Source organism: Canis lupus, chromosome 23, assembly GCF_048164855.1.
Source record: "Canis lupus baileyi chromosome 23, mCanLup2.hap1, whole genome shotgun sequence".
Lineage (NCBI taxonomy): Eukaryota > Metazoa > Chordata > Mammalia > Carnivora > Canidae > Canis > Canis lupus.
In genome coordinates this window covers 10,182,470-10,210,432 of record NC_132860.1, presented here as the reverse complement: position 1 = coordinate 10,210,432, position 27,963 = coordinate 10,182,470, and the positions used below count along the sequence as shown (strand labels likewise).

Sequence of the window (27,963 nt, the reverse complement as noted above, 5' to 3'; positions counted from 1 at the left end):
GACAAAAAAGGACCAAGCATCATTCATAATTAAATTCATGCTTACAACTGCGTTTACTTGCTTTTGTGAAAATTAATAAAGGGAAACCTCACTAAAGTGGAATGGGAGGCCAGAAGGAGCCTCATCACAGCATCAATTACAGATCCCTACAGAAGAATCATGAGTTGGAAAGAATGATTATTACAGGTCCCAACAGGAAAAAAAGTGCATACTGAATCTTCTACAAGAAATCCATGATAAGTCAGCCAATGAAAAACCATCATTACCCCCAAATTCCTGCTTTTCTCCATGGATTCTCATTCAAAACAACCCCTCTGGGCAGCCGGGTGGCTCAGCGGTTTAGCGCCGCCTTCAGCCCCGGGTGTGATCCTGGACACCCGAGATCGAGTCCCACGTCGGGCTCCCTGCATGGAGCCTGCTTCTTCCTTTGCCTGTGTCTCTGCCTCTCTCTCTCTCTCTCTCTCTCTATGTCTCTAATGAATAAATAAATAAAATCTTTAAACAAAATAAAACAAAACAACCCCCCCCAACTTCCTCCTTCTTTTCCATTAAACACCCTTCTTTTCCTCTCCTTTGATTGCAGGACTTACCTATCACCTTGATGTAGCTTGTATGTCCCAAACTCCAAGTCTCTGCTATTCCCAAATAAACTCATTCTTAAAAACCCACACTTAAAAATAGTAAGCTTCAACTATAGAGAAAAATAGAATAGTATAGCAATTCCCCCATGTAATCATCATCCAGCTTCAGCAACTCCAATTCATGATCAATCTTATTTCATTCACTTCCTTAGCCCACTTTCTTCCCTTGCACCAGCCTATTTTGAAGCAGATCCAAGACATCATTTCTCCATAAATGACTTTTAATAACAGTTCTTAGATTAAATCTCATACCAGCAATAAAAAGAAAACTATTAGTCTGATCTAATTCAAGATGGGTAGTTCTCTATTTCTTTCTTAAAACCTCTGCTAGTAGCAGAAAGAATGGAATTGGAAGTGGTAAAAGAATATAAGCTCAAGTCGAATATACAGTTCACTCCTAAATTAATATGGATCTATTTCTTTTATTTTTCTTAAAGATTTACTTATTTTACAGAGAGAAAGTATGTGTGCAACTCCTCCCAGGGGGAGAGAGAGAAAATCTCAAGCAGACTCTCCGCTGAGCATGGAGTCTCATGTGAGGCTCAATCCCATGACTCAGAGATCATGACCTCATCAAGAGGTGAACACTTAACCAACTGAGCTACGCAGGTGCCCTTGGGCCTATTTCTTTAAAAAAAAAAAAAAAGGGAGAGGCTATTGATTTTTTTTAAATACTAGTTAAAACAGGCAAATTAATCTATAACCCCAATATTCCTTTTCTTCAATTTACTCAAATTCACAGTTACTTCAGACATAACACCTATAGCTCAGTCCTACAGAACAGAAAATGGTAATCAACACAAAATGTATTTAAGATTTTCTGAATCCCAAACAGAGGTTGTTTTTTAATGTCTTAATATGGTTGGTTTCTGCATGTGTTTCATCACCAAAAGAATATATGCTGAGAGCTGGCTTTTAAACTTACATTTCTACACTTACATTTCAATTATCCAGGATAACTAATCCAAAGCCAAAGCAATGGGAAATGTTAAGGACAGAGTGGAAAAAGTCTTTTATCTAGAAAGTTGGATCAGTCAAGAAAATTAGCTGCATCCCATGAACCGTAAGGGATAAAATATCTTTAAAGGAGGGGGAGGGATAGAAGGAGAACATGTCTTACATGTTCTATCTTAAGTGGTTTAGATACTTCAAAAATCAAACTCAAATTTGATTAGAAATAAAACAACACATTTAATAAATGTTAACCCAAGTTCATTTTGTACATTCTCCCCCTCCTCTGCAATAAAGTATAGGAAAAGTTTCAATTTCATTTATACATATAATTCCAAGTTTCATATTTAGGCTTCTGGAAAAAGCAGCATTTCAAAATATCACCATCATTAATGCAAGCCCTAAATTTGGGGGGTGAATTCATCACACTATATAGCATTAAAAAAGATCAAACATTGCTCATGTTTTGTTTCTTTAAAAAACTTGTAATTTATAAATTTAGGAAGTTTTCAAACATACCAAAATATACAGTACCTCATAATGTTACAATAGCAATCAGTAAAAGTAACAGAGCATGTTCCAGGCAGAAATGGGAAACAGGAAAAACCTGAACATCCCTAGCCTTCCCAAGTATATCCTTGTTCTACCTCAGCAAACTACTCACTTCGTGGCACTCTTTCCATCAGACACCCAGGGGCCTTGTGCTTCCCTTTTAAAATATGCTCTTTCTAAAACAAAATGTGAAGTGCATATGTACACTGAAGTAAACACGGCTAATAACCTGGGAGTATTACTCCAGGGTTATTTGTATCCTTCATCCTAAATTTCAAGAGATAAAATGGAATTCTTAGGACTGGCTAGCAGGTGTTACTGGCAGATCCACTGAGCTCACCCTACAGGAACTATTTATTAAGTTTATCTCTTAGAAACTAACAACAGGAGGAGAACTGAGCTCCAGACAACCTTGACCAGTTTGGGTTCAACCACCAAGCCAATGCTTGTGTGGATGGCCATTAAAGTGTCCAACAGTTACCTCTGCCTTATCATAATGTTAAGATCTTTGCTCAAGAAGGAGCACAAACTTTATAACATAACACACGATACATATATAGGCATATTTTCTAAGAATGCATGTGTGACCTTATACCCGCCTCTACTTGCAATGATAAAGGTCTCCTTCTGAATATTCATCTCAAATGCTAAAAAAACAACTTCCCTCACCCCTGCTTGGGGATCACAGCTTTGGAAACGATTCCCCATGGTTTCCTCATTTGCTGCAAAGAAAATTACTTTGTGTGACAGCTCCACCTGGTGTAGTCTCTCACCAAGGAGCAAACTCACATTAGTTCACTTACACAGGCAGGAGTGATTTCATCAGTGCCTTTGAGACCTCACATGAAATATGGTCTCATTCAGCCTAGAATAAGGTCAGCATGGAAGACATTAAGAACATACAGAGTAAATCTACCAGTTAGAGCTAAAAGTAAGATTTTAATTTTATAGTTCAGTTCTTTTCAGTAGGGACATTTTCAATAATAAAACTATCTCCAAACTAGAAATTGTACACCTCCTCTCAATAATGCTACATCCTGTGTTTTATCAGCAAAATTCACTTAAGGAAAAAATACAAAATGTGAGACAAGACCAATACTTTAAGGCCATAAAGATTCTACAATAAACTGCGAACAGGCTATACCAGAAGAGGGGTTTTAAAACCTGGCTTTGCTTTTTGTAAGCAAAGGAGGAGGCTGGGAAGATAGAGTGAGGATCCTAAGCTCAACTCATCCCACAAAATTATAGTAGTCACATCAGCATAAATAACCCAGAAAATGACCTGAAGACTGGTAAAAAGCTGGGTTTGTTATTCATAACTGATGTTTTCTTACACCTATTAAAAACTCTTTCAGTAACTGAATAATGCAAACTCAATGCTTCCCTAAAGAATACCTGGTTGAATCTCTGAATAGACTTCATTCAGAAGCACCATAAATAATAAAACTATGTGAGGGAAATCGTGTATAGCACAGTTGGTACAGAATCAGAAGCTCTTAAACTCCCTCAATCTTAATTTTAAAAAAATCTGAATTCCCTCAAGCAAATCATTTCCTGAAATTCAACCACTGGAATTATGCTGAAAATAGAGAATTCTGCTAATGTGCCTTCATGAAAATGTTATATTTCTATCTTCGTATTTACAACATTGAAAAAAATTGAACTGTAACAAAGCTAAACTAAAAACTATTTCTGAGTTATTACTAACAATCTGGCATCTGATCGACACAATAATCACAAAAGGCTAAGATAAGATGTGTTTGCATATATCACAGATTGCCTATCAAAAAGCCTTTTATAACTCCCTTCTCTTCGTGCCTTTCTCACCTATTGACCCTAGAAGAAAAAAAAAGGGGGGGGGGTTGATTTCAAATAGCTGCAATTAGCGATGGCCATCAACATGGTTCTGGGTGAGGAGGGCTGTCTTTTACAAATATGAAGGTAAAGACTTGCTAGGACAAGGCCCCTTTGCCTCTTTCTCCTTTTTCCTCCCTGAATGTGGATGGAAGGTCCAGAGATGTTACAGCCCCCTTAACCACAAGACAGTAAATATGAACACAAAAGTCTACATGCAGACCACATGGAGAAGTAAAAGGAATCAGGATCCCTGAGTCAACAAATCAGGGCTAGACTGCCCACCTCTGGATTTCTTATTGCATTAGATACATAAAAGCTATCAGATTAGGCTCTTAGAGTAGGGTTTTCTGTTAGCACAGCTGAATGTACTTGCAGTGGAGACAAATACAAAATTCTCATGTAAAAATCAAATTAAGAGGTATGAAGAAAATCCTTACCAACGCCTCAATCTAAAAAAGAACATCAATGATAACCTTGTATTTCTGTTTTCTTTACCTAAAGAGGACAAATAACACAAAACTATATGAAAAAAATTGTGTGTGGAGGGGGTTGAATTTGACAGCAGGCAAAACTCCAGGTTCCAAAGCCGAATGAAAGTGAGATAAGACAGGGAGAAGGGCATGGGTATAATATCATACAATCAGGGTCCAATAAGCTTTAGGTATTGGTCAATTTCAACTGCCAGTGAAGAAACAAAGTTCATTTATTGGGCAGAAGAAACTTCAATTCAGGTTTTAAGTCTGAACCTTCAAATTTGGGAAGCTTTCTTCCAGGTCATCAGCAAGAGTCTTATCAACTTCATGTAGAATTTTGAGAAAATCTTCTATCTGTGAGTCAAACAAAAGAGCCAAATAAATATAAGTAGAAGAAATGGTGGTTTAAGATACCAATTGTTGATAAAAATGTTCTATCTGTGGTTTCTAAATAGTCCAAAGGAAAAGAAATGTTGATAGATCCCCAGATGGCAGTAATAGTCATTCCCAGGTTCTTCAAAACATCAAAGAAGTAACTAGCCCTTCTCATTTAGTTTTACTCTTGAACTACTATTTATACTTACATTGTTTCTCCTTTAGGGTCCATTACTTTAGGGTCCTTTAGGCTCCTCTCACTACCATATTCCAAACTTCATTTTCCTAAAAAGGTTCCTACTTTCAAATTGCCTCTAATGGTAGCAAATGTGATACAATTTCAAGAGCCCTAAAACATACTATCATTCCTACCCAAGAATCTTATCTTTGCTTAATATACATGCTATTTACTTTATAACGGCAAGAGGTCCAATAAATTCAGTATTGATCCTTCCTCTTAAAATTAGAATCACTAGGCTAGTCCCATGAATTACCCAACAATCATCTATCTGACAATGGCATTAAATCATGTGAATTGTATACACAATCTTTTTTGACAATGGTAGGAGATAATAAGTACTTACATAAAAACATATAGTAATTCTCTACAACTCAGCCACCTATACATTTACTCATACTCACCACTGGACTATAAAAAGGAAGAAGATTTTGAAATGCACAGGAACATTTCTGTTTGCTTAACTGGCCTTCCTTTAGTCCCCGAGCCACAGTCTCCTAAAACAAAGATTTAATGTTCAAAAAGGAAAATTTCTAAAGTTTTATCTGATCAATAAATACAAATCAGTAGATTTATATCAGTAATTCCCTACTGATCCTATGGGCATTTCAAATGTCCCAAACTGAGCTCAGCATCATTCATCTTTATGTAACCCAAACTCTGTTCCACTGTAGTCCTTATTTTAGGGAAGGGACCACCAGCCACCCATCCAGCTGCACAAAGCAGTAACCTGAGATACAGCTAAGATTTTTTTCCTCCTCTTCTGTTGCTGCTGACCCCTCCCCCTAAGAGTTTAATTCTACTCTACTGAATCTCCCTTATCCCATCCCTTCTTTCCATCCACCCTTCCATGGTTTGGGGTCTCATTATTTTTCAGATTACTCCTGAAGATTACCACCCACAAGAGCCCGTTGGTTGGTCTGCAGGCCTCCAGTCTCAACTCTCTCTAATCCTCTCTCTTGCTTTTAGAGTAATCTTTCAAAAGAGATCATCTCACTTGATCCTTAAAACAAAAGCCTTTGGTAGCTCCTCAATCCTCAAGACTAAATCCATATTCCATTAGATATGGCACATAAGAATTTTCATGACATATCCCTGGTTTATTCTCAGTTAACCTTCCTTCAATATTCCTGTCACTTAAAAATAAACATCCCTTCAAAAACAAAAAGGACACACAAAGGTGACAGCAAACAACAGGAAAAACACTTGCAATGAATATGCAAAAGATAGTATTATTGCCCAAAGAGTTCAGGTAAATAATCAAAATAGATAAATGTATAAAGTAAGAAACTTAAATAATATACAAATATATGGAGGAGTGCCCATATATGAAAAATCTGCCTTCAACTCAGGTCATGATCCCAGGGTCCTGGGACTAAGCCCTGTGTAGGGAATCCCTGCTCAGCGGGGAGCCTGCTTCTCCCTCTCCCTTTGCCCTCCCTTCCCCTCCCCCCCCTCATGTTCGCCTGATCACGTGCATTCTAATAAATAAAATATTTAAAATATATATGTATATATTTTATCATGTATTTTATGTGTATATATTCTATACACACACACACACACATATATATGGGAAGATATTCAACTTAATAAAAAATGCAAATCAAAATAAGGCACAATTTCTCACCTACTGAACTTTACTTGACATAAAAATTATAATACCTGATAATAAGGATCCTGTAAAGCCAACATTTTCACGTAAACAATTGGGGCAATATGCAGCCATTAGGCCTCAGCCATCTTTACTTGTATAGTGCCAAGTTCAGTCATCTAACTTCCAAAAATCTGTACTCAAGTAACTGACCCAAATCTAGAAAAGCAGAATACTTGACCAAAAACACCAAATTACCAGAATAACAGAAACATCTTTTAAGAAATATCCTTCATTAAAAAAAAATGCAATGAATATGAATATATTCTTCATAGTTATATTAATATTTTTCTAAAATATATGGGTAGAAAGTATGCTCAAAGGAAGAATATGCGAACAATCTTGAGCATATTCAGGAAGAATATTTCCCAAAACATGTTTGTAGTAAATTATGAAAACTGGTGGTTGTGTTTTTTTGTGTGTGTGTGTGTGTGACAAATTGGGTATTAAACAAACTGGTCACAGTGAAAGGTCTTTCAGTAAATTTAGAGTCTGAAAAAGGGCTCATAACATAATGTTTAGTGAAAAGAACAGTCTATAAAGTTCTATATACTGGATTATAAGTGTGTGAAAAACATATATATAAACATACCAAACCCTATCAAGTTGCTGAGTTACGATTATAAAGTTACAGTTATAACGTTTTTCTTTCTCTACTTTCCCAAATGTATGTAATATTTTTTAATTTATTATTTATTTTAAAGATTTTATTTAAGAGAGAGAGAGAGAGAGAAAGAGAGAGCACAAGCCAGAATGGCAAAGGGAGGAGCAGACTTCTCGATGAGCAGGGAGCCCAATGCAGGACTCGATCCCAGGACCCCAGGATCATGACCTAAACCGAAGGCAGATACTTAACTGACTGAGCCATCCAGGTGCCTCATTATACTACTTTTATATTAAAAAAATACAGTGATAATAACACTTGGAGCATTAAGTAATCCATACTTTCTTTTGCTGAAGAAACCATCAATATGTCTTTCCTACCTTTGTTAAAACCTGAAAAATATTAGAAAGAAATTCACACGAAATATCCTTTAAGATTTTCAAGTGGAAATCATCTTGGGTCAAGTCAGACTTTTTCGTTTCTTCCGTGTTAGAGTCGGCCGAGTTCTCTGGTTTCTTCTGACAATGTTCCACGTTTTGTAAGACACGAATCAGGCTGTCAATTAGAGGAAGATCTAATGTACAAACATATTGAAAAGCACAGGATTAGCCAGTTAAATATGACCATTTCTCCTTTTGTTGACTGATTAATTCATTCAAAAGTGCTAAACAGCTTATTAGTCGCTAGAGTTTACGTTAGGTATCAGAGATATGATGGCAAACAAGATCATTGAGAACTCAGCCTGCAAGATGCTTACATTTTCATATTCTCAAACTAATGACTAAAGCAGATCATCTCAGCCTTCAGTGAATTCTACCTATGAAGGAAATTAAAGGGGAATATCATAAAGCAGCTGGCAGGAAAGCTCTCTGAGGTGAGGACAGTACTAAAGGAGAAGCCTCAATGCAGAGTCCAGGAAAATGTTTTAGGCAGGAGAACAATAAGTGAAAAATCCCAGAAAGGAAATGGGCTGAGAAACAAAAAAGCCATTGTGGCTCAAGCCAAGTGAAGCAAGGGGGAAAGAAGGGGACACAAGACAAGTTTTTAGACAGCTGGGCAAAAGTCCTATGGACATTGGAGACCATACTGAGAAAGATTTTCAATTTTAAACTTTATCATCAACATCTTAAAGCTTTTACATATTCCTTTAAGTTAAATTTCAGAAACAGTATGATTTCTTAAAAAACTGAATTGTCATTTTAATGGGCCTATTTAAAAAACTGAACAGAAAAGGTAAAAATAAAGCTCAGACTCAAATGTATGCTATAGCATGATCATGTTAAAAGGTATCTCACTTTGATTCAACCACTGATTCTAACCCTACCATTTCTGCATCACAATTACAAATTCAGGAAGCAGGATTTTCCGTAGCATTGAATCCAGATTTAATCTAATCTATCATCCAGATAATCTAACTTCACTTCCAGATTAGGTATTTATTGTATGTGAAAAATGACATTTTTAAAAAAAAAATTAAGGAAACCAAAAAACTAGGGAAATCATATCTCTTATTTCTCAACTCAATGTCACCTCTTCAAAGCACTCAGCCTGTAGGGCTGTTTTACTATATTCCCCTTGGATTTATTCCCACTCTCTCCCTTGTGTTGTCACTAACTCTGGACTCTAACACTCAGTTCTTTACTCCATTTTGTTCCTGTAGATCACATCAATCTACACTATACCATCTTTCTCTTTCTCACCCCTAGCCCTAACTCTGCAAAGCCCTTATTCAAGGCTTAGGGCAGGATGAGTAGGTGAGGGTTATTTAGAGGCTTAGAGTTCAAAGAGCATCTTCACACTTTCTCCCCCAATCATAAAAATTATACAGAAATTTTCAGGGAGTTGAGGGTTGGGAGTGGTGGTGGGACTAAAAAACACCCAGACTCATAACATCAAGAAAGATGTGTTCCAAGTATTGCAAATAAAAACTAATGATTTTCAACAGAAAGAGCATATATACGAAGAGGTTAAAAAGAGCATTTGGGCTCAAAGTCAGCATTTCCTCCCCTTCTCCTTTCAGAAATCACCACAAAAAAAAGAACATAAGCAACAAAAAACAAATGCCAGCATAGATCAAATTAGGAGATAGCAGAAACCTCAAACACAAGGTAAGTGGAAATAGTGTCAATCAAGCAGAAGGTGCAGGAGCAAGTGATGAAAGGATGCCCGAGGCTGTACGTCTCAGAAAGAGCCAGGAAAGTCTATTTCTTTAAGGTAAAGCACATACTCTGAGGTGCAAATCCAGGATCCCTTGTTTGCAAGAGCAGGAATGGAACGTGCAAGATAGCAGCTGGAGCTCCCCTGGGGATTATAAGAAACAGACTAAGAGGGGGTAAATGACTAATTCCATAGACAAGCCACATTTGCAGGAAGCAAATGGCAAGGGGAAAGGCAAGACTTCACCACAGCCATCTCTCACCTGGTAAAAAGAGCTGGAAGACTCACAGACCCAACTCCTAGGAGCCTAGAAGACAGCTTTAGCCACTCTCCTCTGTGAACTTCCTGCAAACGGCTAGTCCAGGAAAAACTCAAGTCATTCAAAGGTGAGTAAGCAAAAGGAAACCAGCATAGGAGCAACACAAAGACACTTAAAAGAACAAAGAAAAGAAAGAACAAGGGAAAAAAGAAAAGATGAAGAATACTCACCAAAAGAAGCTAACATGAAGTTTACAGATATTAATATTGAGCCATGATTTTTAAAACAACACGTAATCAAGTACAAAGCAGATACAGAAGAGGTCAGACTGAGAAATGAATGACAACAGGAGAGGAAACCTGAGCTGGCAAAACTCAAGGAAGAAACTAAAAGAAAACTTCAAGCCACCACCGAAATGAAGGCAAAACTAGCAGCAGCACAAAGGAGGGTGGACACTGTTCAACACACAGAAAGGGACATGGTGGTCAGAAAGAAAAGAGCAAAATGAAGGGACAATAAAGAGGGTTTGGTTTGTTTTTTTTTTAAATGAAGAAAAAAGAATTATGGAAGAGAGGAAAGGAGGTCCTACACAAAATTACTGCTCTCGAAGAAAAAACTTAAAATGATATTTTAAAATATAATTCAGGAATGCCATCCCTGAGACTTGAATTTGTAATTTGAAAGTATGAGGAAAAATTGATAAGGAATTATTAACATTAAGATATAGCTTTTGGGGATCCCTGGGTGGCGCAGCGGTTTGGCGCCCGCCTTTGGCCCAGGGCGCGATCCTGGAGGCCCGGGATCGAATCCCACATCAGGCTCCCGGTGCATGGAGCCTGCTTCTCCCTCTGCCTGTGTCTCTGCCCCTCTCTCTCTCTCTGTGATGACTATCATAAAATAAAAAATAAAATAAAATAAATAAGAAAAAGATATAGCTTTTAAGTTATTAGATTTTTATAATAAATTTATTTTTTATTGGTGTTCAATTTACCAACATACAGAATAACACCCAGTGCTCATCCCGTCAAGTGCCCCCCTCAGTGCCCATCACCCATTCACCGCCACCCCCTGCCCTCCTCCCCTTCCACCACCCCTAGTTCGTTTCCCAGAGTTAGGAGTCTTTATGTTCTGTCTCCCTTTCTGATATTTCCCACACATTTCTTCTCCCTTATATTCCCTTTCACTATTATTTATATTCCCCAAATGAATGAGAACATATAAAGTTATTAGATTTAAATTATTTTTATTTTTTATTTTTTTAGATTTTAATGATTTTTAAATTATAATTTATGATTCTATTTTTGTAGCAGTCATAATTATAAAGGTAACCATTAGACCAAAAATATGCACCTTCCTAAATGTTAGAACTACATACATAAGCCATATACTGGTTTATTTAAATGTAAATATTTTTTTAAATAATAAATTTATTTTTTATTGGTGTTCAATTTGCCACCATACAGAATAATACCCAGTAACAGTGCTCCTCAACATGCACTTTTTATTAAAAACTCTAATAAAGTAGAAATAAATTAATTTTTCCTTATATGGTAAAATGTAAATAACAATATCATGACTAATGGTGAAATGCTAGAATCATTTCCAATAAAATTAGGAATAAGGTAAGGATGTTTTCTATTATCATTAGCATTTAACACCTGAGGTACAAGGCAACCCATTAAATAAGAGAAAGAAATCAGAGGCAGAAAAAAGATAAAACATATCTAACTTAAATCCAAAGCTGTATCAGATAAATCTCAAGGTTATGACTGAAACAACTATTAAATATAGCAAGAGAATTCATGGATGCAAAATTAATATACAGAAATCAGTTGTGTTCATAGATTCCAACAGCAACAATTAATGGAAAGAAAAGATGTCATAGACAATAGCAACCCCAAAGATAAAATAACTCGGAATAATCCTAATAAGAAATATGCAAGATTTATATGAAGAAAATCATAAAACATTCCTGAAGACACAAAATAAAACTTGAACAAATGGAAAAGTGTAACCTGTTCTTGGATACTATAAATTTAATGTGATCTCAATAAAAATATCAGGAAGATTCTAGTTTTCGTAACTTGTTAATTAAATTCAATATTAAACAATAATAGTCAAAAAGATTCTGAAATATTAGGATGAAAGCAGACTAGCCTTACTCGACACTAAAATATTTTAAAACCATGGCTACCCATACATGAATACAGCAATATAGAAGGGAATAAAATATATAGGGAAACTCAGAACATAGCAAATGATAAAATTTCAAATCAGTGTGGACAAGCTGGTTTATTCACTAAATGAGATGCTAAGACAACCGAGTAGCCATCTGGGAAAAAAGCTGAAACCATGCCTCACATGTAACACCTGAATAAATTCTAAATGGATCCTGGATTTAACTGTAGTCTTAAAAAAAAAAAAAAAACCAAAACTCACTCTGTGAAACGCCATTTGTTTACATAGCAAAATATTCCCATTATATTTCTAAATGAAAAAATTTGCCTAAAAAGCAGTATAAAGTAATTATTTCTGGTCTGGATGGTGGGATTACAAGTGTTACACTTCCTTTTATAAATTTTACAAATTTTTTTTATTGAGCATATAGTATTTTTGTAATCAGGGGAATAAAAGCACTAAGAAAGAAAGAAACCAAGCAACCAACCAACCAACCACATGAACAATAATCACAAGCCTGGGCTTTAAAATCTGACAGACGAGAATAGAATTTACTTCAGTGAACTAAAATGGTACTTGCCTTCTTCTATCTTTAGATACTCCTGTTGAGCCTGTGATGCATAGATGGAAGACAACACTGAATAAACAGAGGCTAGCACTGTTTTCTGTTCTTGAAGTATGATGGGTGGATCATCAGACTGGCAAAATTCATGGCAGACCAGGTCAAAAAGTAAATTCCAAGTGTCTTTTCCAGTATCAGGACACTGTACTTAATAAAAAATGATAAAGAAAATGGTAATATAAAAACAGAAAACAACTCAATGAGTAACTCCGGTGCTTTCCTATAAAACATCTTACCAATTGCTTGAATTCCATCATCCACTGTGGTAAGCAGCTGTAAGATATGCATGTAAACATCGAGCCCTTCTGGATTTTCAGAACTAAATACAAAAAGCAAAAGCACTGAATCAACAATTCTATGAGACTGCAAATCATTCATTTATTCAACAAATACTTACCACTCTGTACTAGTCACTCCCCTCAGGTACTGAGGGTAAAACAGGGAACAGGATAAAGTCTTGGTGCTCACCAGAGCTTACATTTTAATGGGGAAAACAGTCAAAAAACAACAACAACAACAAAAAATTATGAAATATAATCCACACACAAGAAAGAAGTAAAAAAATTTTTTCACCCTGTCCCACAAAAGCAACAATACAGAAACCTTCTAGGTGATACTTCATCATTCTGGCATAGTTGAATAATCAGAATGAAAAGTGACTAAAACATTTATATAGTGAGTGAAAGCCCCACTGCCGCAAGCATCAACAGTAACAATGTTCTCACGACTTCAGGACTCCCCAACCTCCCTAGCTGAGAATACTAATTTTTGTGATCAACAGCTTGGATTCCTAGAAATTCACAATCTTAGTTCTTCAAATGATTAAGAAAAAGAAAGCAAACAATAAAAAAAGATGGTTCAGCAAATACTAAGTACCTACTATTTTCAGGCACTATGTTAGCGGCTGGGAAACAGGTGTAAAACACTGTTTCTATCTTCATGGAGTTTATTGTCTAAAGAAAAGAAGAGAACTAAAGAACAGTTATGGTAAAGTGATATGAATCTGTAATACTAAGAGAAGTCCAAGGTGCTAGAGGACCACATGGCAAGCAGACTTAATTAAGCTTGGAGAGTCAGGAAAGGTATCTTAAGAAAAATGATGTTTACGAATAGACCTGCAGAAGTATTTAAGGTAAAAGAAACATGATATGCAAAGGCTTGGAGATAAAAGAAAACAAATGATGTCTGACGTTAACTGAAAAATGGAAGATAAAAAACAAGTTCTTTTCTATTTGACTTAAATCACACAAAACTGCAGAAAATTTTAAGACTGTAACCATAATATGCTAGAAAATAGCCTATAGCTAAGTAATATTATAGTAAGTACTTTATAACTATTATGATTTTTTAAAGGAGCAAATACACTGTCACCACAAATATTAATAGTGAATCCAACCTGACAAAGATTGACGGAACATTAGGACCCGAAACTTGTATCTAAGGATATGTCTAGCAATTGGATTTTCCAAGAATAATCTCACAAAAGAGCTCACTTACCGTACTTGTTTGGCAGCTTCAAGTACACAGGGCACAATCCTAAACACCGGCTGCTCTTCTGAGTCTTCCTGGGGTGGGTCCTGAGGCTGAACAGCCCCATTTCTAATCCATTCTAACATTAGCTTCTCATCCAAATCAAAAAGCTTGTCCACAACTTCCCCTACCTTGACCAGTAAGTCAACTGCAGATAATAAAACAAATATTGAAATGAGAAACAAAATTTTAAAAGCAGTAAGACTAATGAAAATTCCTAAAGCTATTCCAAAAAAGCCAAATCTTGCCAAAACTTTACTAATTCAGAGGGCAATTTATTCATCTCCTTTGTTTAAATTTGCTTGTCTTCCTTCATTTTTAAATGAGGATTTATCAGTATCCTCGCAGCTTAAGAAGAAATTTTATATCTTGAATAGAAATACTTTACCTTAGACTCAATGCTTTTTTTAAAGCTACCTCCAGAAATAGTTACATGGTTTCCTAAATATTAAATAGAACCAAAAATTTTTCCTAGATTACATTGTGACTTACCATTTGTTGAACTTGACATAATGAAACAAATGCTATCATAAATAGCTGGATATTCCCGGATTCTTTCAACCCAGACACTGGCCACTTCTGTTTGAGAAAGACAAGTAAGCAACAACCTAGAAGATAAACACGAGCTGAGTATCTAGGTTTGAAAAACAGAAGGAAATGCCATAAAGAATTAACTTTATTCTCCCAGATTCCTGTATAAGTGAGTATACAGAATCCATTGAAAGAAGAAAGCATACCGGCTTGTTTCCAGAAGAGTGGGAGGGTCTGAATCATACAAACAGTGCAATAATACCTGTCTTATAGACAAATAAAGAAGTTAATTCAATATACATCACTTCTCTCACTTCAAATGTCTAAGCAGTATTTTCATTTAATTTTTTTCAACATTTTCATTGTAAATATAGTATATATACAAGAAATTAATACTTAATGAATAATTATGAAATAAACATATATTTACAAAAAACAGAAGAGTGCTACATCTCCATAGCTTTTCTTTGTCCCTTCCAAATCACAATTCTCTTTACCACCTAGAAATGACTACTACCTGGACTTTTCCAGCAATTATATCCTTGTTTCACTCTATAATTATTCCATATATTTTGGCTTTGAATTTTATGTGAAAAAATTATACTGTATGTATTCTTCTGAGTCTTAGTTCTTTTGCTCAACACCATGTCTTTTAAGGTCTACCCACATTTTCCCATGGGGATTATTTTTTGATTCACTGCTGCAGAACATTCCACCATATGAATATAAAACAATTTATTTTTCCAGCCTACTACTTACTGATAGATATGTGAGTTGATTCTAACTGGGGCCATTTCAAGCAATGTCCTGTAACACTTTTTGGCTGATACATGTGTGCACTGTATATCTTACCATACAGATGAGTGGGATCACTTGATCACAGCATCTGCATTGCCTATCTTCCAACTTAACAAAATAATGCCCAACTGCTCTAAAATGGCTGAACAAATTTATATTCCATCACCAATGTGAATTGCTCCATGTTAATTTTAATATGACTCATTCTTAGATTTTTGATAGGAACCACTAGAGACAAAATATAATCCTAGGTCATTTATTGCATGAATGACTGCTGAATTACTGAAAACATCTTGAACTAGGATCTCAAAGTCACTTTACACCTAGAAGAGGTAATCATCTCTATTTTAGAGACCCAGGTACTTAAATCCTGTGATAAACCCTCACAACCCTAGCTGACAATAATCACCCAGAACACTTTTCTTAATCTACTGAGGGCATAAATTTCTCTGAAATTCTGACTAACAGTCATGAACTGGAAAATGAACAGGTTGGTGAAACTTAGCATATAACTCCAGGGTGTTCTCAGATCTCTTAAAGTAATCAGTAGGTCTTCCACCAAAAAACCCTCTGCCTAAAACTTTCCCACATGTAAAAAGAACTAGCGTCCAAGCGAAAATATGAAAGCCTTTGAATCACTGAGGCAATCTGTATCTTCTAATTTGTCAACAAGCTCTATCCTGAGATCTTAGTCAAGAGTTCTCAGGGAAACCCTGGTCACTAAGTCTAGTTTTTCCAGATTCTAGCTCTCTGAGTCTTGGGATTCGCTGAGCCTAAATTATTTGGGATTCTGGTCAGGTGCCCCATTGCCAAGCTTTTGACCCCCCTTTGATCTTACCTTACCAGGCTTACCACCTGCTGATGGTTCATCCTTTGCTACCAATAAAGAAACAGGCCTAAATCCTCAATGATGCCCATAAAAACTGTGAAAGCCCCCAGCTACCATCAATATATAATTAAGTTCCTGGAGACTATAAAACAGGAAAAAGGAAGTACTATATTTCATAAAATGTTTCTGTATCTCCTATGTATTCAGATTTCCTTAGAGATATGAAATATTTTTGTAAAAACATAATTCTTATATAGTAAAACTTACCCAAGATTATTATCATTGCTGATGGACACACATATCTCCTGGAAACAGGCCATATTACCTAAAATTCCCACGCAGATTTCCTGCCAAATCAAATGTCATAGGTCATAGGTCACAATGTCTCAAAGATAAAAGACACAAACAAAAATAACAACTTGAAAAAAAATTTCACTGAGTCAAGTATGGAGGCAGAAGAGAAGACGAGGTAGCATATAGAAGTATACTCCCTGCATCCTAATCTTGATAAGTTTATAGCATTTGACAAGGGATGAAAGACACAAGCAAAAGAAATATCAAAGGCAGGCATGGGTTATGGAAGGAGAAATCTTACAGATGAACTGTGTTAAATGGTTAGTAGGATTCAGACAAGTAAACAAGAAGAAAGACATCTGGGCAAGTGGAAAGCATCAGCAAAGATGGGAAGGGAATAATGCACATGGCTAATACACTGAACCTAAAGAAAGCAGCTTGGCTGTTGCACACACCTGAAGAATAGCATGAGATAAATACAGCAGGTAAAAAGGATCAGGATTAAGGGACATGAATGCCATGCTGAAGAGATTAAATTTAATCTAGGTGGTTATGTGGATCTACAAAGATCCTCAAGAAAGGAGGCAGCAGCATACTGCAATATTATTTTAGGAAGATTACATCAGCAGCAAAATGCATAGTGCATAGTGAAACATGTTACAGGAAGTTAATAACCTCAGTAATAAGAGCCAATTTTTACTTAGCATGTACTAGGCCCAGGCACTATTCCACGCACTTTCCATGTATTATTATTCACATAATAACTTATAAGGCAGTACTGTTGTCATCCCCATTTTTCGGATGAGAGGGGACTAAAGCACAGAGCAATTAAGCAACCTGCCAGGATCTCTGACTATGCAACAGAAGAGCCTGAGCATTTAACAGCTATGCCATACCACATCTCAGGAAATGAAGGTGTGCGAAGATGACAGTGGTGATGGCAAGCATGGAAAGGGATGAAGTTGAGAAGGACTCAGGGGAAAGCAAAATCATCTGATGGGAGAAGGCAGTTGAACCTGACTCCTCGGTTTCAAGTTTCTTCATTTCTCCAGTTGGAGCTATGGTCCCCCTGACAGGAAAATTGGAAAAGAAAGTGCAGGAAAGGACACAAGGAGCTCAGTTAGGCAGTTAATTTCCAAACTCGCTGGAACGTAAGAATCACTTGGGCAGAGAAGGGGTTAAAAATACATTTTTCTGGGTCCCATCTCAGAGCTACTGAATCAGAATCTCCAGTATAGGGCCTGGGAGGCTACTGCTTACCAAACACAGCATGTAATTCTTTTTTTCTTTTAAAGGTTTTATTTATTTATTTGACAGAGAAAGAGAGAGAGAGAGCACAAGCAGGGAGAGTGGCAGGCAGAGGGAGAGGGAGAAGCAAATTCCCCGCTGAGCAGGGAGCCTAATGCGGGGCTCCATCCCAGGACCCCAGGATCATGACCTGAGCCAAAGACAGATGCTTAACCAACTGAGCCACCCAGGTGCCCCCACAGCAAATAATTTTTATGACCAGATAGGAGTGTTCATCACTGTGTCCCAACATACAGCACTATGGACTGGAAAATGCAGCATGCAGGTAGAGAATGCATGTGCCACCAGCTATCAGAAGGAAGGGCACAGCTCTGATCCCACAGACTCCCAACTTAAAAGGTGTAAAGAGCGGATGAGCTCACTAAAGAAATGAATTTAAAGAGGACAAGGGATTTGGGTCTGCACCTTAGAAAGAATCCACACTCAGTGTGTAGGAAGAAAGAAAAAAGCCAATAAAAGTGACAAGAGAAGTAAGTGACGAAGCCAGAGACCAGGAGAGCGAGGTGGCATCAAAGCTACAGGAAGGGAAAGTTTCAATAAAACAAGGGCTGTCAAATGCTGGGAAAAGATTCAAGGAGAACAGAAGCTGCAGAGACACACAGACATTTCCTTACAGATTAAAGGGAGAATGACTGGGGATCCCTGGGTGGCTCAGCAGTTAGCGCCTGCCTTTGGCCCAGGGCACGATCCTGGAGTCCCAGGATCGAGTCCCGTGTCGGGCTCCCAGCATGGAGCCTGCTTCTCCCTCCTCCTGTGTCTCTGCCTCTCTCTCTCTCTCTCTCTCTCTGTCTATGTCTATCATAAATAAATAAATAAATCTTAAAAAAAGGCGGGGGAGGAGAATGACTGAACTTCCAAACGAAGACCATGTTTCTCGTCTTGGCTGCTAGCCGCATTCAGCTGAGGGAACTTTAAAAGTCGTGTGGAGTCTCACATTCGGAGATTGTTTCACCTGATCTGAGTAGGGCCTAACTCAAGATTTTTCAAAGGTCCCAAGGGCAAAACTTCTCAAAATGTGGGCTCTGGTTCAGAACACACGCATCACCAGGGAACTTGTTAGATAGCCTCGATCCTACCACAAACTTAATGGATCAGAAACTCGGGGGTGGACCCAGAAATCAGTGGTTCTGGGACCTGCTGAGGTTTGAGAGCCCGTGTTCCATTCTAACACGTGCCCAAGGCAGAGGATCACTGTTACAGACACGCTATGGCTCACAGACATATATAATGATATGACTAATTCCTGAAAGGTGCCATTACTGACATAAACTTATTTTCTTTAAGAACTAATCAAGAGTCAATGTATTCAAGTTAGAAAAATCCAGGAGAAAATCATATTAACGGTCAAATTTTTATACCAATGTAATAACCGAAGAAAAAAGTAGTCCATCAGTTCATCAAGCCCCATTTTAGATAGAACACTGGTCCTAAAAAAATTTGAATTCAGCATTCAATTTGTAAAAATATGCTAGATAATTCTCCACTTCATAATTTCAGAGAAAGAGAGGTGATACAGTTCAGTGGTTATACTGAAGTCAGGCCGGCTAGGCTCAAATCCCAGCTCCATTTTTTCCCAGTTTATGACCCTTGACAAATTAACTGGAGACTCAGCTCATTTATTTATAAAGTGAAGATAAATTCCTATCTCACAGAGTGGTAAAACCAAATAACCATACTTAGTAAACAGTTATTCAGTATAATTCAGTTATTCAGTATAATAACTTCAGTTATTAAGTATAATTACTTAATATTTACTGATCACCCATGATACTCATAGCACATGGCAACCTAAATGACACAAAAACACAATCCACTGCACACACAACATAAAGACTAAATGAGAAGCGCAGATAATTCTTTTGGAGAGTTTACTATCAGCAATGACCATTGAGAGCTTACTTGTTTGGGAAGGCTTAGAGGAAAAGTAGCACCTAGGCTAACAAATATGAATCCTGAGAGGGATGGAGCGTAGGAAGGGAGGCATGGAGATGGTGATAATCACAGTAAGCTACTGAGACAAGGAGGAGACAGGCCTTGCTAAATTAGAAGGACCATCTGCACGGCAGATTTTATGCTGAAAAGATGAATTAGATTCAGATTATGGAAAGTTCTGAATGTTGGGCTGAGTTTAGAATGAAGGTTTTTAAGCAGTGGAGGATTTTATGAATAAAAAAAAGCAATCAACAGAAATGGGAGGTGTGGGCAATATTTCCTGTTCTGCCACATATTAGGAACATAACTTCGGTTATGCCTGTTTCCCACTGCTGTTAAATGAAAGTATTGATCTCCCTGGTCCAACCCATATCTAAAATCCTACGACTCTAATAATTGTAAACAGCACCTCATCTAGTGCCCAGCAATATTCAATAAAAGTCTGAGGACTGATTTGTGGCCAGCAAGAAAATTAAAGTGAGAAAAATGAAAGACTATCTAGCACTATCTGCTGGTACTGCTCCAAAGAGGCAGCTGTAAAAATGCACATACTTACTCTTAATCGAGGACATTTGGATTTGGCCAATACTCCCATAAATATGTCAGGTGCATTAAATTCTTGGAGAAATAAAGCCACATCCTGAAAATAAAAAATGACAATTAATTTGGATGCTGAATAGTCCTCTTTAAACCCCATAGTTCAGACAACCATAAAAAAAAAAATTCTATATATACCTCCTATCAGGCTCAAGAAAAAAAAGCTATTAGGTCAGGAATTGTATCATTACACGAAAGTAATGTTAGAGTCTTTGTGCTATCTGATCCCAAGGCAATGGAACAAATTCATAAACAAATTTAAACTAACTGTGATATTCCAGGAGATTGTTTTTTTTCTGCCTTGAATGCATTTACCTTATGATCTTTCTAGCCACCAGGAATGTTAACTCATTCAAACACACTTGCTGGCTGCCAGGTATCCTGCCAAACACTGGCGTAAGGAAAAAGCGTAAAACTCATAATTCCTATCTTCTAAGAGTTTAAACACAATGGGGGAAATTAAAACACCTACTGGGTTATGCCCCAAATCAGAACTTGTGCTTTCAAAATTCTCAACAGAAACTAATTTTTTTTTTTTTTTCCAGAAACTAATTCTGATCACAGTGTAACACGACAGCTTCATATGTCCTTCCTAGAGTTTGCTCAGGCCACAGCACTGATAGGGATGCACCACATAGGTGAGTGAACCTGCAGTGGTCATGTGACCCAATCTCACATGCTCCAAGACGAAATCAGTTCACTGTGGAGATCTGTGCTATACAATATTTAAATAAAACTAAGTTTTTGACAGTCTATCGCCTCCAATTTTTAACAAACTTGAAGTGTATATTTGCAATAGCTTAACTTAAAACCAGAGGCTACATGGCTTAAGTGGAAATGCTCTTCAAAGGGCCCTGGAGGCACCTCAAGAGAGGCAGTAATCCTTCCTAGCAGCTGAAACCAAGGTAATCTGCATGACTGTTGACTAGAAGACACATCCTGTAATTACTAAGAGCACAGTCAGAGAATACAGTATTTTCAAAGATATACTCCAAACTGAAAGTCACAGCAACAGATGCTCTCCACTTTAAGTGTTCAGAGTGCCGTTTGTCACGTGGGCAACTCTTAGGGTATGGAGAGACTGATTTACTTAAATGATAGTTAATAATTCGTAGAGTAGTACAGGGTTAGGAAGTCTTAACACTATCAACACCAATAATAATAATAATAATAATAATAATAATGGTAATTAACATTTACTGAGTAAGTAGTAAATAACAAACAGTGAAGTGGTTTGCATACTATCTCATTTAATTCTCAAAACATCCCTATGAAGGTTATTACTACTGGCCCCACTCCACTAATAAACAGAGGTTTTAAAAGGCTAAGCAACCTGCCCAAGATTATACAATCAGTAGAACAAAGCCAGGAGAACAGAACTCAGATGAGCTTGACTCAAGGCCATGCTCTTAACCAACACACCATGCTACCTCTCAGCTACTCATTCATTCATTCATGCATTCATTCATTCACTTTTCATTAAAGTATTAACTGCAAAACCCAAGTAACAGGCACTGTTTGAGGCTCTGGCGGACACATTAGTGAACAAGCTAGATAAGGACCCAGTTTCATGGAATTTTTAATCTAGAAAAACGCACAATCAACACATACACAACTGAACTAAGTGCTACAGAGAAGATAGACAAGATAACATGCTAGAAGCCACGATGTGGCCAGCCTTAGGTTCTTTATGAAGATCAATAAATTAAACTCCTAGCCAGAATGATGAGGGTAAAAAGACAGAAGATACAAATTACTAACACCAGGAATGAGACAGGTGCTATCACTATAGATTCTACAGATAATTAAAGGACATTATTAACAAGTTTATACCAATAAACTTGACAACTTAGAATACAATGGATAAATTCCCTGAAGAACATAAACTACCAAAGGTAAGTCTTGTACCTATTAAAGGAATTGAATTTGTAATATTTTGCACAATATACTAATAACCACTAAATGGTGAATTTTATGGTAGGGAGTTATATCTCAATAAAACTGTTATTTCTTAAAGTAACAAATATACAAAACTAAAAGTAAACGAGCAAAAAGCAAATAATCTTCCCATAAAGAAAGCTCCAAGCTCTGATGGCTTCGCTGCTGAATTCCACCAAATACTTAAGAAAGTAATTCTGCACAAACTCTTCCTGAAAAGTCAAGAGGGAAAAGTTCCCAGTCCCTGAGGACAGCATATCCTGGTACCAAAACCAGACAATGACAAGAAAATGAGAATCTTTCATGAAATTAGATAAAACTTTTAATAAGATTTTAGCACCTTGAAAACCAATCAACTTAGTTCATCATATTAACAAAATAAAAAGAAAACCACATGATCATCTCAACTGACTTAGCAAAAGCATGACAAAATAAAAAATCCATTCCTGATACAGACTCCAGGAATACTAGAGAGAGACATGACTTTCTCAATCTGCAGCTTCATGATATTAATGGCAGAAGACGGAATGTTCTGGCCTTCAGTTAAGAACAAGAGGATGCCCCTCTTACCACTTTTCTAATCAACATCATACTGGAAGTTCTAGCCAGGACAAATGTGCAAGACAAAGAAAAACAATTCAAATTGAGAAAGTAGTAAAACTTTTTCTTCACAAATGGAATACAGCTACAGGATAGAAGTTAAACAAAATCGACTGTATTTCTATATACTAGCAATAAACATACAAAAGTTTTTTTAAAACGCCATTTACAATAGCCAACAAAAATATGAAATACTTCGGAATAAATCTAACAAAAGATGTGAAGTACCTATACACTAAAAACTACAAAACCTTGCTAAAAGAAATTAGAGAGGATCTAAATAAATGGAAAGATATACCTTGTTCAATTTATCAATTCTTCCCCTAAATGATCTATAAACACAACTCCAACCCAGTCAAGAAAGTAACAAATTGATTCTAAAATTAATATGGAAATACAAAAGATCTAGGACAACCAAAACAACTCAGAGAAACAATAAAGCTATTAGATTAATACTACCTGATTTCAAGATTTATTATAAATGTACAGTAATTAAAACAGTCGTAAAGATGGATGAACAGATCAATAGAACAGAGCCCAGAAACGGACTCACACATACAGATAGGTAACTGATTTTTGACAAAGGTACAAAGGCAATTCAATGGAGAAAGCCAGCCTTTTAAAAAATAAGCTTGAACATATGCAGAAAAAGTGAACTTCAACTCATACCTTGCATCACACACAAAAATTAACTCAAAGTGGATCACAGACCTACCAGTAAAACCTAAAATTATAAAACTTAGAAAAAAAAAAACTAAGAAAACAACACAATTAAAAAGTGGGCAAAAGATTCAAACAGGCACCAAAAGAAGATATGCAGTTTGCAAATAAGCACATTAAAAAAATATATGGTCAACATTGTTAGTAATTAGGGAAACCCAAATTACAATGAGAATCACTATGCACTTCTTAGAATGACTAAAATTAAAAGGCTGACCACACCAAGTGTTGGTGAGAATGAGGAGAAACTGGAACTCTACCTCATACACGGCTTATGGTAATGTAAAATGTAAAAACCACTTTGGAAAGTACACAATTTTTTACACAACCTGTAAGAAACACAATTTGGACTGTTTCTTAAAAAGTTAAGCATACACCTATCATATGACCCATACTATTCTAGGTATCACCTGAGAGAAAGGAAAACATGTCTTATATAGTTAGACCCAAAAATTCAGCATTAACTGTAATAAACCATGAACAACTCAAATACCCACCAACAGAAGAATAAATGAATAAATCACAAAATGAATTATCACTCAGCAATAAAAAAAATAAATCGCTGACAGACACAGCATACGTGAATCTTAAAACAATGATGCTGAAAGAGCTGGACCCCTCCAAAAAAAGAATAGGCAAACTATTTAGATAAAACTAGAAAATGCAAACTACTCTGAAGTGACAGGACAATGGTTCCTCAAGAGGCTGGAAGCAGGGAGGGGTAAGAGGAAGGGATCACAAAGAGGCATACGGAAACTTCTAAGGGTGAGAGAGATGTCTTGTCTTCTTTATTACAATGATGGCTTCATGTGTCGGTATGCACACACAAAATTTTTCAACTGTGCACATTAAATACATGCAGTTTCTGTACATCAATAATACCTCAAGAATACACAGGCTTTTGGTGCCAATTATACATCAATAAAGCTGTACCAGAAAATAACTGATGCCAGTGAACAGCTATGGACAATTTTTTTTAAAGATTTTATTTATTTACTCATGAGAGATAGAGATAGAGAAAGAGGGGTGGGGGGGCAGAGACACAGGCAGAGGGAGAAGCAGGCTCCATGCAGGAAGCCCGACATGGGACTCGATCCCGGGACTCCAGGATCATGTCCTGCGCCGGAGGCAGGTGCTCAACCGCTGAGCCACCCAGGCATCCCCAGCGGACAATTTTTAAGACAGAACACAATTAAATCTGTGTTTCAGGAAAACGAGAACTTTCATGGCAACGTGGAGGACAGAAGAGAAAGGAAAGACTAAAACAAAGATTTTTAACCAGGAAGTCACTGCAGAAGTTCAAGTAATTAGGTGAGAGATTATGTATGCCAATCTCTTTTCGTATCTGTAAAATAAGGGTATTACCAAAAAAAAAAAAAAAAATAATAAGGGTATTACCTGTATCACAGAGTTATTATGAAAAGCAAATGGAATATAAACATGAAAATGCTGTTGAGCTACAGAGTACAATACAAACATTAAAATATTATTTTGCAAAAAAAAAATAAATAAATAAAATAAAATATTATTTTGCAGTTCTATACACATGGTTCCCTCCTGTCCCCTTCTAGTTTGATCATGGTACATCAGCAGTCTCTCAACCTGCTCTCAAACACAAGGTCAGCATTCTCTTTAGGCAGATAAGTATCAGAACCTTCCTGGGCTACAAGTATTCTTATGTTCATAAGAACTATGTATTTAGCCCAACTCTAATGACAGGTCAGATCCTCCAGCCTCAGAAATAAAAGTTTAGCATTTACAGCTCACTCCCTAAACCCATAAGAGTGATTACAGACACTGAAGTCTTTCCCCCAGAGACTTAAGGACTGAAACTTAAAAAGAAAAATCCATTTACCACCTTCTTACCCAACAGTCTACTCAGTTTCATTTCCAACCCCATACCTCATCCATGGACATATCCCATACTCTGCAAATTTCATTCTCCATTTCTTCATCGAGCTCCATCTGCTGCTCCTCATCATCTGAGCTGGATTTTGTGTTTTCAGGGCTAACAATCTTCAACAGAAAGGAAGAAAAGTGATGATAAACGCGGCCCATAGCATTCATCACATAATATCATCCGATAATCATTCATAAGTCACAAAGACACTGTCCTCAAAGTATCTCTTGCAGAAACCTTGTTTTAAAAAATTATGAAATTATGAAAATTATGTTTTAAAATTTATCTACCCTGGGTAGATCTATTCATACAACATTCATGAAGTAGGGCATCCTGGGTGGTTCAGCGGTTTAGCGCCGCCTTCAGCCCAGGGCCTGACCCTGGAGACCCCGGATGAGTCCCACGTTGGGCTGTGTGGAGCCTGCTTCTCCCTCTGCCTGTGTCTCTGCCTCTCTGTGTGTGTGTGTGTCTCTCATGAATAAATAACATTAAAAAAAAAAAACACTCATGGAATAAATACTGTTACTAGGCACTGGCCTTGAAATATAGAGATGAATAAATATAACCCCTTAATTTCAAGCAGTTTAGGATCTAGAGGGGAAAACACACGTAAACTAATTTTCACAACAGGAAAAAAAAAACTAAGTGATTCAAATGAATTGTGGACAGAGCTATGAAAGCAAAAACGATGGACCAGTGACCTATGCCTGGGGAAGGTGGGCAAACTTCTCCTAGGGATGTGATCTTCAAGCTGAATTTCTGAGGGAGAATAGGAGTTTGTCATGGGAAGAAGGGCAGAAGAATGTACCTGAGAAAGTGCAAGAGTTCAGAAAGGGGCCTAGCGATGTTTGGGGGATGGTGGGTAGCTTAGTGTGTCATGGGCAGATGAGGCTGGGAAGGTTGCAAGGAGCCCTGGACCCCAGTCTAAGAAATGTGCGCTTTTCTCCTGCAGGCAAAGAGAACCAAAATAAGTTCCCGTGGACGGCCTGGTTTTTTTTTGTTTTTTTTTTTGCTTGGTTTGCTTAGAGCCGATTATTCCTGCAGCCATGCAGTAGATGCACTGGAGAGAACAGACTGAAAGTTAAGTTCCCAATGGGATCCCCGGGTGGCTCTGTGGGTTTAGCACCTGCCTTCAGCCCAGGGAGTGATCCTGGAGTCCTGGGATCGAGTCCCACGTTGGGCTGCTTCTCTCATGAATAAATAAAATCTAAGAAAAAAAAAAAAAAAAGTCCCCGAAAGAAGAAGGTTCTCATTTATTGAGAACTTCATCAGCCAAGCGCCACGGTAAGCAGGCTCTACCTACGATGACCTACACAATACCCCCGTACCCTAGAACATAGGTGTTTTTGTCTCACTTTATAGAAACGGAGACAGAAATCGAGGCTCGGAGCGGTGAGGGGATGAAGCCACGCTTTCCGCATCAGAGCTGCAAGGACTCCAGAATCACCCCATTCATTCTTTTTTAAAATTTATTTATTCATGAGAACAGAGAGAGAGAGAGAGAGAGAGAGAGAGGCAGAGGGAGAAGCAGGCCCCATGCAGGAGCCCGACGCGGGACTGGATCCCAGGTCTAGGTCTCCGGGGTCACGCCCTGGGTCACGCCCAGGGTCCACGGCGGCGCCAACCTGCGGCGCCACCCGGGCGCCCCATTCATTCCGCTGCAACAAGAGTCCACGAGATGAGTTAGGCCCGAGCTTCAGCGGCGACACAGAGGGAATGGGGAGCAAAACGCCGAGCCACGCATTCACGCGCCCAGACGCTCCGGGGAACGTGCAGAGGTAAACGGTGTCAACCGTCAGCACTCCTGCGTCCTGGCCGCCGCACTGCCCCGGGCGTGGAGGGCTGCCCGGAGGTGGTGGGGTCCCCGGGCGCTGAGCGCGGGCCCGAGAGGGGGCGGGGCGGGGGGCGGGGATGGAGGAGTGGAGGGGGGAGGGGGGACGGGGCGGGGATGGAGGGGAGGGGGGAGGGGGGACGGGGCGGGGGAGGAGGGGAGGGGGGAGGGGGAGGGGCGGGGCGGCCCCCGCGAGGCGCCACCGCCCGCACCTGGATGAGCCCGGTGAGGACGCCGAAGAGCCAGTGCCTGCTGTAGACGGTGCTCCCTATGCAGTCCCCCCCGGCCACGTCCTCGTCCGCGTCCTCGTCGCGACGCGGCGGCGGCGGCGAAGGGTTGCGGTCCATGCCTCGGCCTCCGCCCGCCCGGAGGAGCCGCGCCGGAAGCGGCGGGAGGAGGCGATCGGCCTCCAGGCGCCAGAGGGCCCCGCGCGCCCGGCGCGGCTCCCGCCACAGCGCCCCCTGCCGCCCGGACCCCGCGGTGCTCGGGGCTCGCAGCTCGGCTGCGCAGAGCCCTTGACCCCCCTGCCCCCCCCCCCCGCCCTTCCTGGGTCCGGAGCACGCCCAGCCGGCTCCAGAATTGCCATTTGTCACT

At 38.4% G+C, this 27,963-nt stretch overlaps 1 protein-coding gene and 1 long non-coding RNA gene across 3 annotated transcripts in view; one reads left to right on the top strand and one right to left on the bottom strand.

Annotated features, from left to right (window-relative positions):
* The window catches only part of LOC140614715 (uncharacterized), a 45,858-nt gene extending 18,422 nt beyond the window's left edge, over positions 1 to 27,436 (top strand). Inside the window, exons 3-5 of the long non-coding RNA XR_012015501.1 lie at positions 20,926 to 21,018; positions 26,491 to 26,618; positions 26,901 to 27,436. This is a non-coding gene — a long non-coding RNA (uncharacterized lncRNA). The remainder of the gene's footprint in view (positions 1 to 20,925; positions 21,019 to 26,490; positions 26,619 to 26,900) is intronic.
* Positions 1,808 to 27,792, bottom strand: SAAL1 (serum amyloid A like 1). 2 transcript variants are annotated; one of them, XM_072793868.1, is made up of 13 exons: positions 27,582 to 27,756; positions 26,669 to 26,745; positions 25,541 to 25,654; positions 20,340 to 20,423; positions 16,517 to 16,596; positions 14,829 to 14,888; positions 14,584 to 14,699; positions 14,059 to 14,239; positions 12,798 to 12,880; positions 12,520 to 12,708; positions 7,726 to 7,919; positions 5,492 to 5,584; positions 1,808 to 4,828 (listed from the first exon to the last, which is right to left on the bottom strand). In XM_072793868.1, the coding sequence occupies exons 3-13, from the start codon at positions 25,601 to 25,603 to the stop codon at positions 4,736 to 4,738; spliced, it is 1,236 nt and encodes a 411-aa protein (XP_072649969.1). In that variant the 5' UTR covers positions 25,604 to 25,654; positions 26,669 to 26,745; positions 27,582 to 27,756; the 3' UTR covers positions 1,808 to 4,735. The 2 variants fall into 2 exon arrangements, with proteins under 2 accessions (XP_072649969.1, XP_072649968.1); XM_072793867.1 differs by lacking the exon at positions 26,669 to 26,745 and having other exon boundaries at positions 27,582 to 27,792.
* Positions 27,793 to 27,963: the final 171 nt, after the last annotated feature.